General features: G+C 29.0%; 1 protein-coding gene across 1 annotated transcript; it reads right to left on the bottom strand.

The window, feature by feature from the left end:
* Positions 1–1189: 1189 nt before the first annotated feature.
* On the bottom strand, positions 1190–11251 carry LOC142318289 (uncharacterized). The gene is made up of 3 exons (XM_075354863.1): positions 10718–11251; positions 5292–5503; positions 1190–1579 (listed from the first exon to the last, which is right to left on the bottom strand). The coding sequence occupies exons 1-3, from the start codon at positions 11193–11195 to the stop codon at positions 1424–1426; spliced, it is 846 nt and encodes a 281-aa protein (XP_075210978.1). The 5' UTR covers positions 11196–11251; the 3' UTR covers positions 1190–1423.
* Between the last annotated feature and the right edge of the window lie 337 nt (positions 11252–11588).

Raw genomic sequence — 11588 nt, 5'->3', positions numbered from 1 at the left:
AACTTCATCTCTTGTATTCGCAAACAAAAGTCAAGACAGGTAAAATATTTTAAAATTCAGTTTTCGAATGATTTTAAAATTATCTTCATGTAATAAATAAATGTAGTAGATTTTTCTTTCATACGAAGACATTAATTAACCAACCTTGATGTCAACATGCCAATGCTTACAATTACTCATTTACATCAACTTTTTAAGTGAAATGCTATGTATTTGTTTTACATTTTCATTACCAGGAAAGCAATGCTGTAGATTACGAAGACATAAAATTGATAACCCAGCGGTTTCCGTATTCTACCTAACTTTCTTCGTAACCTCAATATCTTTTTATAGAACAGATGGTCAACTAAGAATAGTTTATATCAATAAATAGTTTCATACAACGCAAGATACGTACGCTGAAATTGAATAAATTAATTTCCAATTATTAACAGAATTTTGAACCCGTAAATCAATTATCAAATAGTAGAAATAAGGAAACGTAGGAAAAGTAAAATGTATAATGATTAATAATAAAACTTTCAGTTAAGAAATAATTTAATAAATTATAATTAAGATAACAAAAACAATACAACTCTTGGAGTTTACTTCGCCAGTAGACAACATGTATCTACTCAATTAATTCACCTATTTATATTACATTCATTGAAAATAAAATGTCATAACTTTAAATAAATTATTTAAAGTAAACAATACTTTACAAATAAATGTAATCTTCACACAATTATATTATTTATATTATGGCTTGAGCATTAATTTGGCACAGTGCCAGTGGTAACACTGTTCGTTTTATATTTCATGTCGACAATTTATGTACAATGCTAAAATTAATTAATATCACCTCGATTGGTATCTTTAAGGGTATTAATTATATAACTTATTTATTTGTTGTCGTGGATTATTCTTTCTAAATATCTATTTTACTGTAGTAGAATAAAATGATACTAAACAATAGTAAGATACTAACAATCTAATATCTCTTTTAAAAATACTAAGCATATTGTCAAACGGTTCTTTTTTACAATAAACATCTATTGTAATAATTATTCAACAGTAATTAAAAAAAAAATAAAAATGAATAAATTAAATTCAAAGTGATTGTACAAATAAACAGTATAACAATACTTGACAAAAAAACAATTCTATAATATCTGTATTCCATGAAATTCAGCATTTATATTTAGGCCTACTAAAAAAAATAATTTATATCTTAATGTTTTTTGATATTTTGAGGTAGGGTTGGCTATATTCTTAGTTAATTTTCTGTTTAAAGAACAATCTCTAAGAATAAAGTATTTTGTTATTTACCTCTTTATAAAAATTAAAAGCATTATTAATTTTGGTAGATAGTTCATTCTAACTGCACAATTAAAAACACTAAAGCTGTTTTTATTTTAAAAACTGGTATTTTTATCGTTTTAATTTAGTTTGTTGTTTGGTAATTGTCAGGTATTTGTGCACTATATGCCATTTGATGAGCTGCATCTTCAATACTACGCCTGTAATAACCTCCTTGAGAACTTGAGGGCGATGCCCACCCTCCTGATCCTCCTGAACTCCAGGCATCACTGACGCTTCCCTGAAAAATTAAATGATTTATTTAATTTTAGAAATTATTTGAAAATATATTAAAAATTATACAACGAAATGTAACATAAGCTGTCATACCTAGTTTTAATATTAATAAATGATTACTAAATCATACATAGATTTTTATTTTTTTTGTTATTTAACTTGGAAAATGTGTATTGCATAGAATAGTCAGTGAAATAGTGTGTTTTACAGCTAATTTCTTATAATAGGTAGAAAGAAATGTTTTGAAGAAGTAACATTTCTGAACCTACTGATTGAGATATAAATCTGCTAATTACTTCTCATGACTTCAAATCATTTTCATGTACAAATTAAACACAAAAGACGAAAAAGGCTGAAATGAGGTTAAAAAATAAATTACGAAGAAATTTTAATCAAGCCATTGACCTGATTGATCTGGCCTGACATGATCGTATGTTGCGTTAAAAAATTCATTTGTTATAAAAAATAAAATAATAATTTATTTTTTTAAATAAAAAATATATAATAGAAAGATAATAGCTGTAATTGGGTTTAAGAAAATAAGCAACTTTAATATTTTAAATATTAGCTATGAATAGAGAGACATCTCCTGTTTGTCATATTGATAGTCACGTACCGATAAAGTCATAAAGATCGGAGCTGTACGCATACAGCGTGGTTTTACAATTATTTTAATCACAAACATAAAATAGAATTTATATTTTATGATAAAAAAAAAATAAAAATTATTTTTAGACAGATATCTTATTCACTTATGAAAAAATAATTGGTTTTCTGTTTTTTATTGAATGGGAAAACACTAATAACAAACAAAGTTGAAACAACTTAACTGTTGGAAATGAACATAACATATTCAGTTGCATGCGTGTTTATTTTTTTGTAATCAAAATAAAAACTATAATTTTTTATCAATTAAATCGCGTACATATAGTTTATACGTTACTAACTGATTGGCTATTAATGAATTTATTTTTACAAATGTGAGAAAATTTATTTTTTAAGGGAGTTGTACACTTAGTTTTGTTCTACTTCTTAATTGTGAAACGTAGCAAAGAATTAACCAATAAAATTAACTTGTAAATATCTTGCCGATAAGTTTAAGTCAAAACAATTATTGTAGCGATTTTATCATTATCACTGCCTGTAAAATATGGTTAACGTTGTGTTTATTACTTTTTTATCTCAGAGAAATTTTAGAGAAAGTCAGTGGTTTAATTATGAGATTTGAAGAAAAAAAAACTACACTTTTATTTTATTTTATTTTTTTTTAAAAGAAGTTATCAAACACTTTTAACAATAAATTTTTACAAAGGTATATTTGAAAGTTAGCAAATGCTTCTTAGCAAATGTAAATATTTATTTATTAAATACGGTATTCTTATTGAAGAGTATTAATAGTAAAAAAAAGAAAATCGTACAACATTAAATAAGAAACATTTTATGACTGGAGTTGGTAGCTTGACAAAACGGATGCAGTGATCGTACTTAATATTCATCCATTTTACGCTTGGAGAAATCTTTCAATTTTTTCCGTTTTAAAATGTTGGGTTTTAACATATGCAAAAGGTATGCTTCGTTGTCGTAAAAAAAGTTCTTATATATTATCGTTTCAGTTTGAATCGCAGCGTGAAAAGTTGGTGAATGGGATTTATTTGAACAATGTTAGTATTCTATTATGTAAACATTGTTTGTAAATATTAAATATGCATGGTTAGCGTACGGCAACTCTAAATTATGTGTGAATGATCTACTAAGGATTCTCTTTGCGAGTTCGCGTAGTACTTTATAATGTTCATCTGACGACCAGCTTTAATGTAAATTTTTTGTCGTGTAAAATGGAAGTAAGCCACTCCTAGTTAAACATTATATTAACACGTTCATATTAACTTGTTAGCATAACCTGAATTAAAGCTTTGTGCGCCATTACTTTTTTTTATAAAAGTTTCACGCTTTATAATTTCTATGTAAGCAATAAGTAAGCTGTTAAGGATCCTTTTCAGCAATTTTATTCAAAATATCTTTTGTTTAAGAAAATTAAGAAAAAATAATTATGAAAATGGTTTTTGAATTCGACTTCTACATATTATATTATCTATTTTAAATAAATAATATTATTTTAAATAAACTGACTTGTATAATAATAACAGGTAAGTTTGGCTTTCCATCTCGTTGGTGTGCGTTCAGCAGTTACTTGGAGTCTGTCCTACGGGGTAAAAATACTGTGAGCGGAGGAGAGGTTTTCAAACAGTGGCATTGGACAGCCCTAACTGTGAGGGTCGGCATACCCTCGCAGTTCTTCGGACCCAACATACCTTAGTATATCGGTTCCGAAGAACAGCTGGGGAATCCAAGTAGGAAGCTCGAATAACATCAGGACTCTATATCTTCAGGGGGGAGTTAAGACCATAGTCTCGGTGGGGAGTACACTCTCTGAGGCAAAGGCATTTGAGGCAAAGGCATGTCAAGACCGTACTCCCGGTGGGGAACTTTCTTCTGGGGGTTCCCCGCTTGAGGCAAGGCAAAATTAAGACCGAAACCCTGCTTCTGGGGTAGGGACTAGGTTTAGCATCGCTGGACCTGGCACCCTCCATCAGAGGTTTGAGGGAGGCATAAATAGAGGATCTGACCGGCGAGCTGACCTGTGACACCGGATGTAAAGTCGGTAGACGGGGAGGCCCGTTACAAAAAAACCAACAGAAATCACTTCAATTCCCCCCTGCCCATTTGTCTGGGTACTGAATGTTTGTTATTCTTTGGAACGACTATATCATTTTTGAGAGTAACTAGGGACTAATTTCAGTCCTCTTACAACCATTATGGTTACAGCCATTAACATATTACATTACAATTAAAATCATAAAGTTTAAACTATACAAAACAGAACTAATTCCCATAAAAATACTAGGGTATCGAAATCAGAATTTCAAAATAATTTGAATATTTTTATACGTGACCTTGCAAAAGAAAATTCTGCATGTCATAAAAAAACCTCTGCATCAATAAAAAAACTTCCGTTTGATGAAAGGAATGGAGATTTTTTGGACTCCATTTAAGTGTTCATAAAATGAGAGTCAGTGAAATAAGCCCAGTGGCTAGAATGTCTTACTTTTTTCTCCATGCAATATAATAATTATTAGAATAAACTATTTAATTTTTATAATTAAGTCTTCATTTCCATTATATTCAATAAATGTAATTAAAAAAAAAAATCTCTGAATTCAAAATTTGAAATAAATATTCGTATATAAGAAACAGAACCGATTGGATGACAATTTCACTGTTTGTAGCCCCGAAAGGCTGAATTCTATTTATCGAGAACTATTGACCTTCGGTAGATGGATATACAAATTATGATAAAGTAATTTAATAATCTATATTCTTTCATTGGCTGTATTGACGAATAGTAATCTAAACGTCATTTTAAAAAAACTGATTCGATATAGCTGAGAGAAATGAATAACTTTTGTAGTCAGATTACAAGATAGATGTTTTTTTTTTTTTTGTACCTATTTTATTATTTTATGGTTATTTCAGACTTTTTGTAAAGTTCAGAATAATGTACATGAAATTATTATAAAAACGTGAAACTAAATATTAAAATCAATTCTAATGTGTTGTATTATGATATAACCAAAACAGCATTGTGGTTAATAATTTTTTTTTTTGTAGAGTAACGTTATTAGTAGCAAATAATAAAGGTATTATATATTACTCACTTTGTTGAATCCAGAAAATCCTGACCCTCCTCCAGAACCTATGAACTTTTGAATAGCAATTATACCAGCAATAATGAGTGCCAGTTTTCCTACAACAAGTGCTTTAGCTGCAACCAGTCCAATGATACCTAAAATAACTGGAATTACGGCGAAAATTTTCAATCCAACCAACATCAAAATTGGAAAAATTTTCTTTTTCAGCTTACCGCGACCTGAAAAATGTTGAATACCATTATATAATATTCCAAAATTTTAATAATATAAAATGTTAAAGCAAACAAAATATTTTTATTTTACTCGCTTTTAGTAATAAAAAAAAAGATTAGTTCAAAAGGTAGAATATTCAAGAGGTTTTAATTAAATAAATAGAAAATCTTGGATATATTTTGCATTATTGTTCCTGTTTCTGCGGACTACCCGATTAATTAGTAGCTGTCACATGGAAGTGTAAGTAATTAATTCTATACACGTTTATCATGCCATTACATCAATCGGTAGCCGTTATTTTTGTTTTTGTCAAATAAAAATTTGGCTGATATTCCATAACTTTAGATACATGAAATTTTATTGTGGTGCGTTTAGTCACATCTGAAGGTAACATTGACGCAGTCGGTGTGGCACTATACAGAGAAAAATATTCACATGATGACTGAGTTATTGGTTATTGATAGCACTTATGAAAATAAGAGCACATTTTGTGCGTTATGAATTTATTTACACTATATCAGCTGGCTAGTCAGTAGACATTCAAATAAATTTACTGTACTAAAATTTTGTAATTTAAAAAACCGAAACTGGAAATTTCAAAAACTATACTTGACGCTTTCTTTTTGGTAAATATGAAAAAAAAAATATTTTAACTAATTCTGAAAAAATAAATAGTACTTTACCTTAAACTAGATAAATTTCGTATAATGTTGAACAGAAATGATTACATTTAATTTGATTCATAGCCTATTTGCACACAAATATTTTTTTTTCTGTGCAAATATTTTGTGGCTAATCAAACAAATAAAAATATCGCCTATTAAGTTACATGTTTATTTAATCTTACAACAACTTTACGCAAGATTACTCAATAGCGTGTCAAAATGATGATGCGTGGAGGGAGCGTTCGGTCTGGGTACGACTGAAAAACAAGGCGCGTTGTCATTTCTCATTTTATAAGATAATGATTTTACAGAATAAATTTTATTTAATTAAAGTACAAAAAAATGACACATCATTTTAGGCCTTACATGTGATCGATATTATTGAACTTTGTAAAGTTATTATTAGAGTCACACCACACGTCGTAACACTTTTTCTCAGAGATATTATTACGTTAAAAAAGAAATTTACGTATTAATTCAAATTTGTTATATTAATTAGTCGAGTCGAATCAACAAGTCAAAGATTCAAGATTTAGTGCTTGTTACAGCAATAAATAATCATTGTACCTGATTACGGCAGCAAAACATACACCAAATTCATAACATACAGATAAGGAATACCCGAGTCAATGATATACTGCATTGTTGATGTACGAAACTGTCTGGTTATTTGAATGAAAAGTAACGTAATGGTACCATGAACTGTATAACATTACAGATTTATAAAAAGAAAGAAACCCTGCTTCTACTCGTCTCGTGGATAAGTAATTTCTTAATTTTCAGCTCATCTCATGTTTTACTCTGTTTTATAATCAATAAAGACACAAGAACAACGCTTTTGTCTATCATCAAGATTATTTAATCATTAAACTGAAGATTGATGAACAGAATGCTAGAAGAAGAAAAAGGAATAAATATAGAAAGTAAAAAAATAAATAGCAACAGATCTGTTGATGATATAGTGATCCGAATTGATGAGACTGAAGAACTTCAAAAGGTAATAACATTGCTAATAGAAGAATGGAAAAATATGAATTGAAAATGAACGATAAGAAAAATAGATTTATGAGAGTAAAAAATAGACCAAATGATTATAAGATGAAGGGAAGAATAGTACAAGTTGGAAATTACATATATTTGAGGTGTGTGCTAACGGATAATTGGAACAGTGAAATAGTATTAAAATAAGTGCGACAGTGATGAAGTTATTAATTTGCCATTACTTTGCAATTTTCTTCACAGAACCCTATGTAGTTGTATGGATTTAGAAAAAAAAATTAAGTATGTTATAGTATTATGAATTTAGACCAAACTGCTGGTTAAATATTACGTGTAGAGTTTTTTTATGTAGGAAGTAAACGCGGAAATCATCAGAAAGCAGAATAATATGGAAAGAGAAGTAAGTTTTTGTGATGTTTAGTTGTGGTAGAAGATTGAGAAAATGGAATGGCTGGACCGAATGAGAAATAGACAGTTTGCAGAGAGGGCATAGCATACCTGTATTTACATTTCAGAGGGAAAAAGGAAATTTTACCGGAAAAGATCCAAAAAGCAAAGATTTAACGGCAGCTCTTGAAGGAACAGCTAAAGGAAGCAAAATGTAAAAGCAGGAAGAAACTGAAAATAAAGACGTAGAAAAAGTTAAAGGTTTAAGAAGATTGAAGCGAAGGATTAATTAAAAGAGTTAAAGTAAGAAAGTACTATAGTAAGAACTATAATCAACAATTTCAATTTTGTAAAAAATGTTTTGCCGATTACATTGGAAATAATGTAAACCTACAAAACGGAGATGCAATTTAATATTAGTTGTATAAAACTTTATCTTAAAATACTCAATTGATAAAATGACATCTGTAGAATCCTGCCACATTGATTAGTACTCTGAAATAAATCAAATTAAATTGAAGTTTAAAGAATTAATTAGTTCTGCAGCTGAAAATGATCAAATCTATATTTTTCTTTCTGTCTGTGGTTTATTCTATTTTATTTTAGATGTTGTATCTGTCGTGGTGAGATCTGTAGGCATTTTATAACAGGCTGTGAAGATAAATTATTGATTTAAAACTGTTAGTTTATTATAATAATAAACCGGCTCTTCTACATGACCTGTTGATAAAGTGACTAAAACCATAAAAGAAATCAGGTTCTTAACTAAAGTAGAAATTGTCTTGCTGTTTTAAGGAAAAAGGAAAACGGAACTCAGAGTACGCGTGAAATCTACAGAGAGGGAAACTGGTTAAGGTCAGCTACAGTGAAAGTATTCAACCATATTATGCAAGAAACATACAATAACTTTGTAATTCAATGAAACTGATACTTTTCACAGGTGTCATCTTTTGCATAAAATTATACAATCTGAATTTTCTTACATATTGTTACGTTGAACAAAATACACAGAATTAAAAATTTCTTTTTATTATCTAATTTCGATATTCATAGTTAAGAAATTAATATTTCAAAATGCATTTAATAGTTTTTTAAAAGTAATAATTTTAAGTAATACAATTTTACTGGATGTTAATTTATTTTAAAATTTAAAATTTTATAAACTTGTAATAAAAAGAGTAGTTGATCTGCTACGATGGTGATTAAAAGAAAAATAATCGAGATATGATTAAGAATATGAAAAACAACTTAAGTGAAATTTGCATTTCTTTTTGTAATAAATTTGTTTCAAAAATAAACAGAAGAAAATTTACAAAAAGTAAAATCCGAATGAAGCTATTTTTTATAACAAATTTATGTATTATTATCTTGTTTATGTTATTCATATACTTATTCTCGTACATATGAAACTGTAAATATGAAAACTTGCTTTGATAATATAATTCGTTGTTTGAGACTCCGTTAAAGGTACTATCACGAACGTAAGAAAGAAATTGAACATCAACTACTGAGCTATATTTGAAAGTACAGATGGAAACGAAGTAGATTCAAAACACTAAAAAAATTAAAATAAATAAGCATTCTTGTTGTTAAACCCATTTTCTAGTAGAGTTAACACATGAAGTAGTGATATTTTGAGTATTTTTTTTAAACCTCCGAGACCACCGTTAGGTTTTGATTCAAAGGATGAGATGAGTGACTTTGTATAGCGTGTGTGAAAATGCCATGCCTGACCCGGATTCAAACCTGGGACTTCCGGATGAAAGGCCGAGACGCTACCATTCGCGCCACAGAGGCCGGCAAAAATATCAATATTAAAATGTTGGTACTATTTTACTTTTCTCAGCCCAGTAAAAAGAAGGGCTTGTTAAAAATTGTACCGTATTGAGATTGATGATATTTTACGACTTATTTTTCTCAGTGAGAAATCTGTTAAAGAAATGTTTCGGACATTCAAATTAATTCGTTAATACATTTTGTAATATAAAAATAACAAAAAAATTCTGGTGAAATATCTGTAAATGTTTAATGTAAAATTTTATTAAATTAATATTAATATATAAATAATATATTATATTTTCATCAATAATATATCAAATTCATTAAAAACCACAAGGATTAGTTAGCTGTCTTGTCAAATATTTATTTGTGTATCTTTAATTTACTATTAAAAGACAATTTCAATAAACTGTGACTACAGTTTATGTTATATACACGATGAGTTTTGAGATAACTTGAATTATCTTTTACTGTTATTTAATTTATTAGTTTTTTCGTTTGAGTTATAAAATTAGAGTAATTAGCATTTTTGCGCGTAATCCACTTCATCAGAACAAGTACCCACAACTAGCAGCCAGTTACTTATTAAACAGATACTGTAACAGTTTAAATCTTACGTACAAAAATTAAATTTATAGTGATGTAATTCCTGAACAGAATTAAATCCCAATGCTTAGACAAAATTAAACGAAGAAATTAATTGTTTTTTTTCGGCACTGGTACAATTAGCAATTTAAATATTAGGTTTTAGATGTTTAATTAAATATCACATTTTTAATTAATGATGTAAAAATTTCATTTTTGAGTTACTCTTGAACTGAAAAATGTAACAAAGATGGGAATTAAAAATATATATTCCATAAATGAATATAGTGTTAAGATTATTTTAAATTTAATGTAAAACTAATATCCCGAAAGAAAATTTTCGCAAAAGTTTTATATTATTCTGTTTTTGTTTATACACAAAGTGATTCTATCTAATATTTTTGCTACTAATTCCTATATTTTTTTTTACTTTAATTCTTTAAAATTGTTTATTTTTTGTTATACAAGTACATACCAAAGGATGGTTTAGTATTATTTGATATTTATTGTTAACCCATTTATTTTTCATGGTTTTAAGGGAACTACTTAGTTGAGAAACTTATTGGAAAATTAATATTTTTTACTGACTTTTATTCAATTTTTTAGAATTCAAATTTAATCTATATAAAATATGTGAAAAAGACGCGCTCGTTGAAAGTGTGTGTGTGTTTATATAAACATAAATTAATTAATATTTAGAACAGTTGCTGTAAAATTTACGCTCATAAGAAAGAAAAAGGCCATCAATCTGATATGCAACATAAACTAAAAGAATAATTTTTTTTTTTAATTTATTTATATTACCTTCTTCTAGAGCCCTTTGAATAGCTTCTGGAGCATCTTGTGGCATTTTTAGCTGAAGAGTGTGAGACTGCAAGAAGCGGAGGGTGGCATCATAAAGCATGTCCATAAGCCTGGATGATCTCTCGCTGGGGTCTTGCGGAAGCGCATTTTGAATTTCTGCTTCGGTCATTAAAGCTCTGCCGGCCCTTGTTAAATCGTCTGTTGCATCGGAATTAGGAACTAGAGATATACCGGGAAGCAAAGCGATATCATCCATACGAGAAGCACGATCTAAAACTGTCACCGCCTTTACTCCAAGGCAGTTAAGTAACCGGGAGGAATCGTCAGATCCGCAATCCGAAAGTATTTTGGAAAGAATCCTCCAGTGTCCATCTTCCGAGCTGCGGCTGAAAACTTCGTTATCTTCTATTCGTGGGGCGGCCCGTACCCCGGCTAACGCTAAAACTATAAGTATACCCGAAAAGTACATGTTGTTCATTATGTTCGCACCAAAGTACCACTATGAAGTCTGAGTATCTGTCTTTTATCCCTTCCTTTTATTGGCTTCATCTACTGCCTCCTCCTCTCTTTCAGTCAGAGAAAGCGATGAGGAACAAACAAAACAAAGCTGCCCTGCGCTCCTATGAGCTATGCGTCACACATCCCACCACTACTCAATTTACGGATCTTTAAATTGGCGCTCACGTACCTACTAATTACTTCGAAACCCCTACCCTATGTTTTAAACGTTATCACAATTGTTTTCTCAACGTAGCACATGACAATAAATTTAATTTTAGGAATTAAATAATAACAATAAAAATATTTATATAAAAATACTTTTAAAAAATATATATTTTTTGGTTTTTAATAAACTTATTACAATTAAATT

Source organism: Lycorma delicatula, chromosome 1 (genome assembly GCF_047948215.1).
Source record: "Lycorma delicatula isolate Av1 chromosome 1, ASM4794821v1, whole genome shotgun sequence".
NCBI classification, from domain to species: Eukaryota; Metazoa; Arthropoda; class Insecta; order Hemiptera; family Fulgoridae; genus Lycorma; species Lycorma delicatula.
The sequence above is the reverse complement of the archived record's forward strand: the minus strand, read 5'-3'. Positions and strand labels throughout refer to the sequence as shown.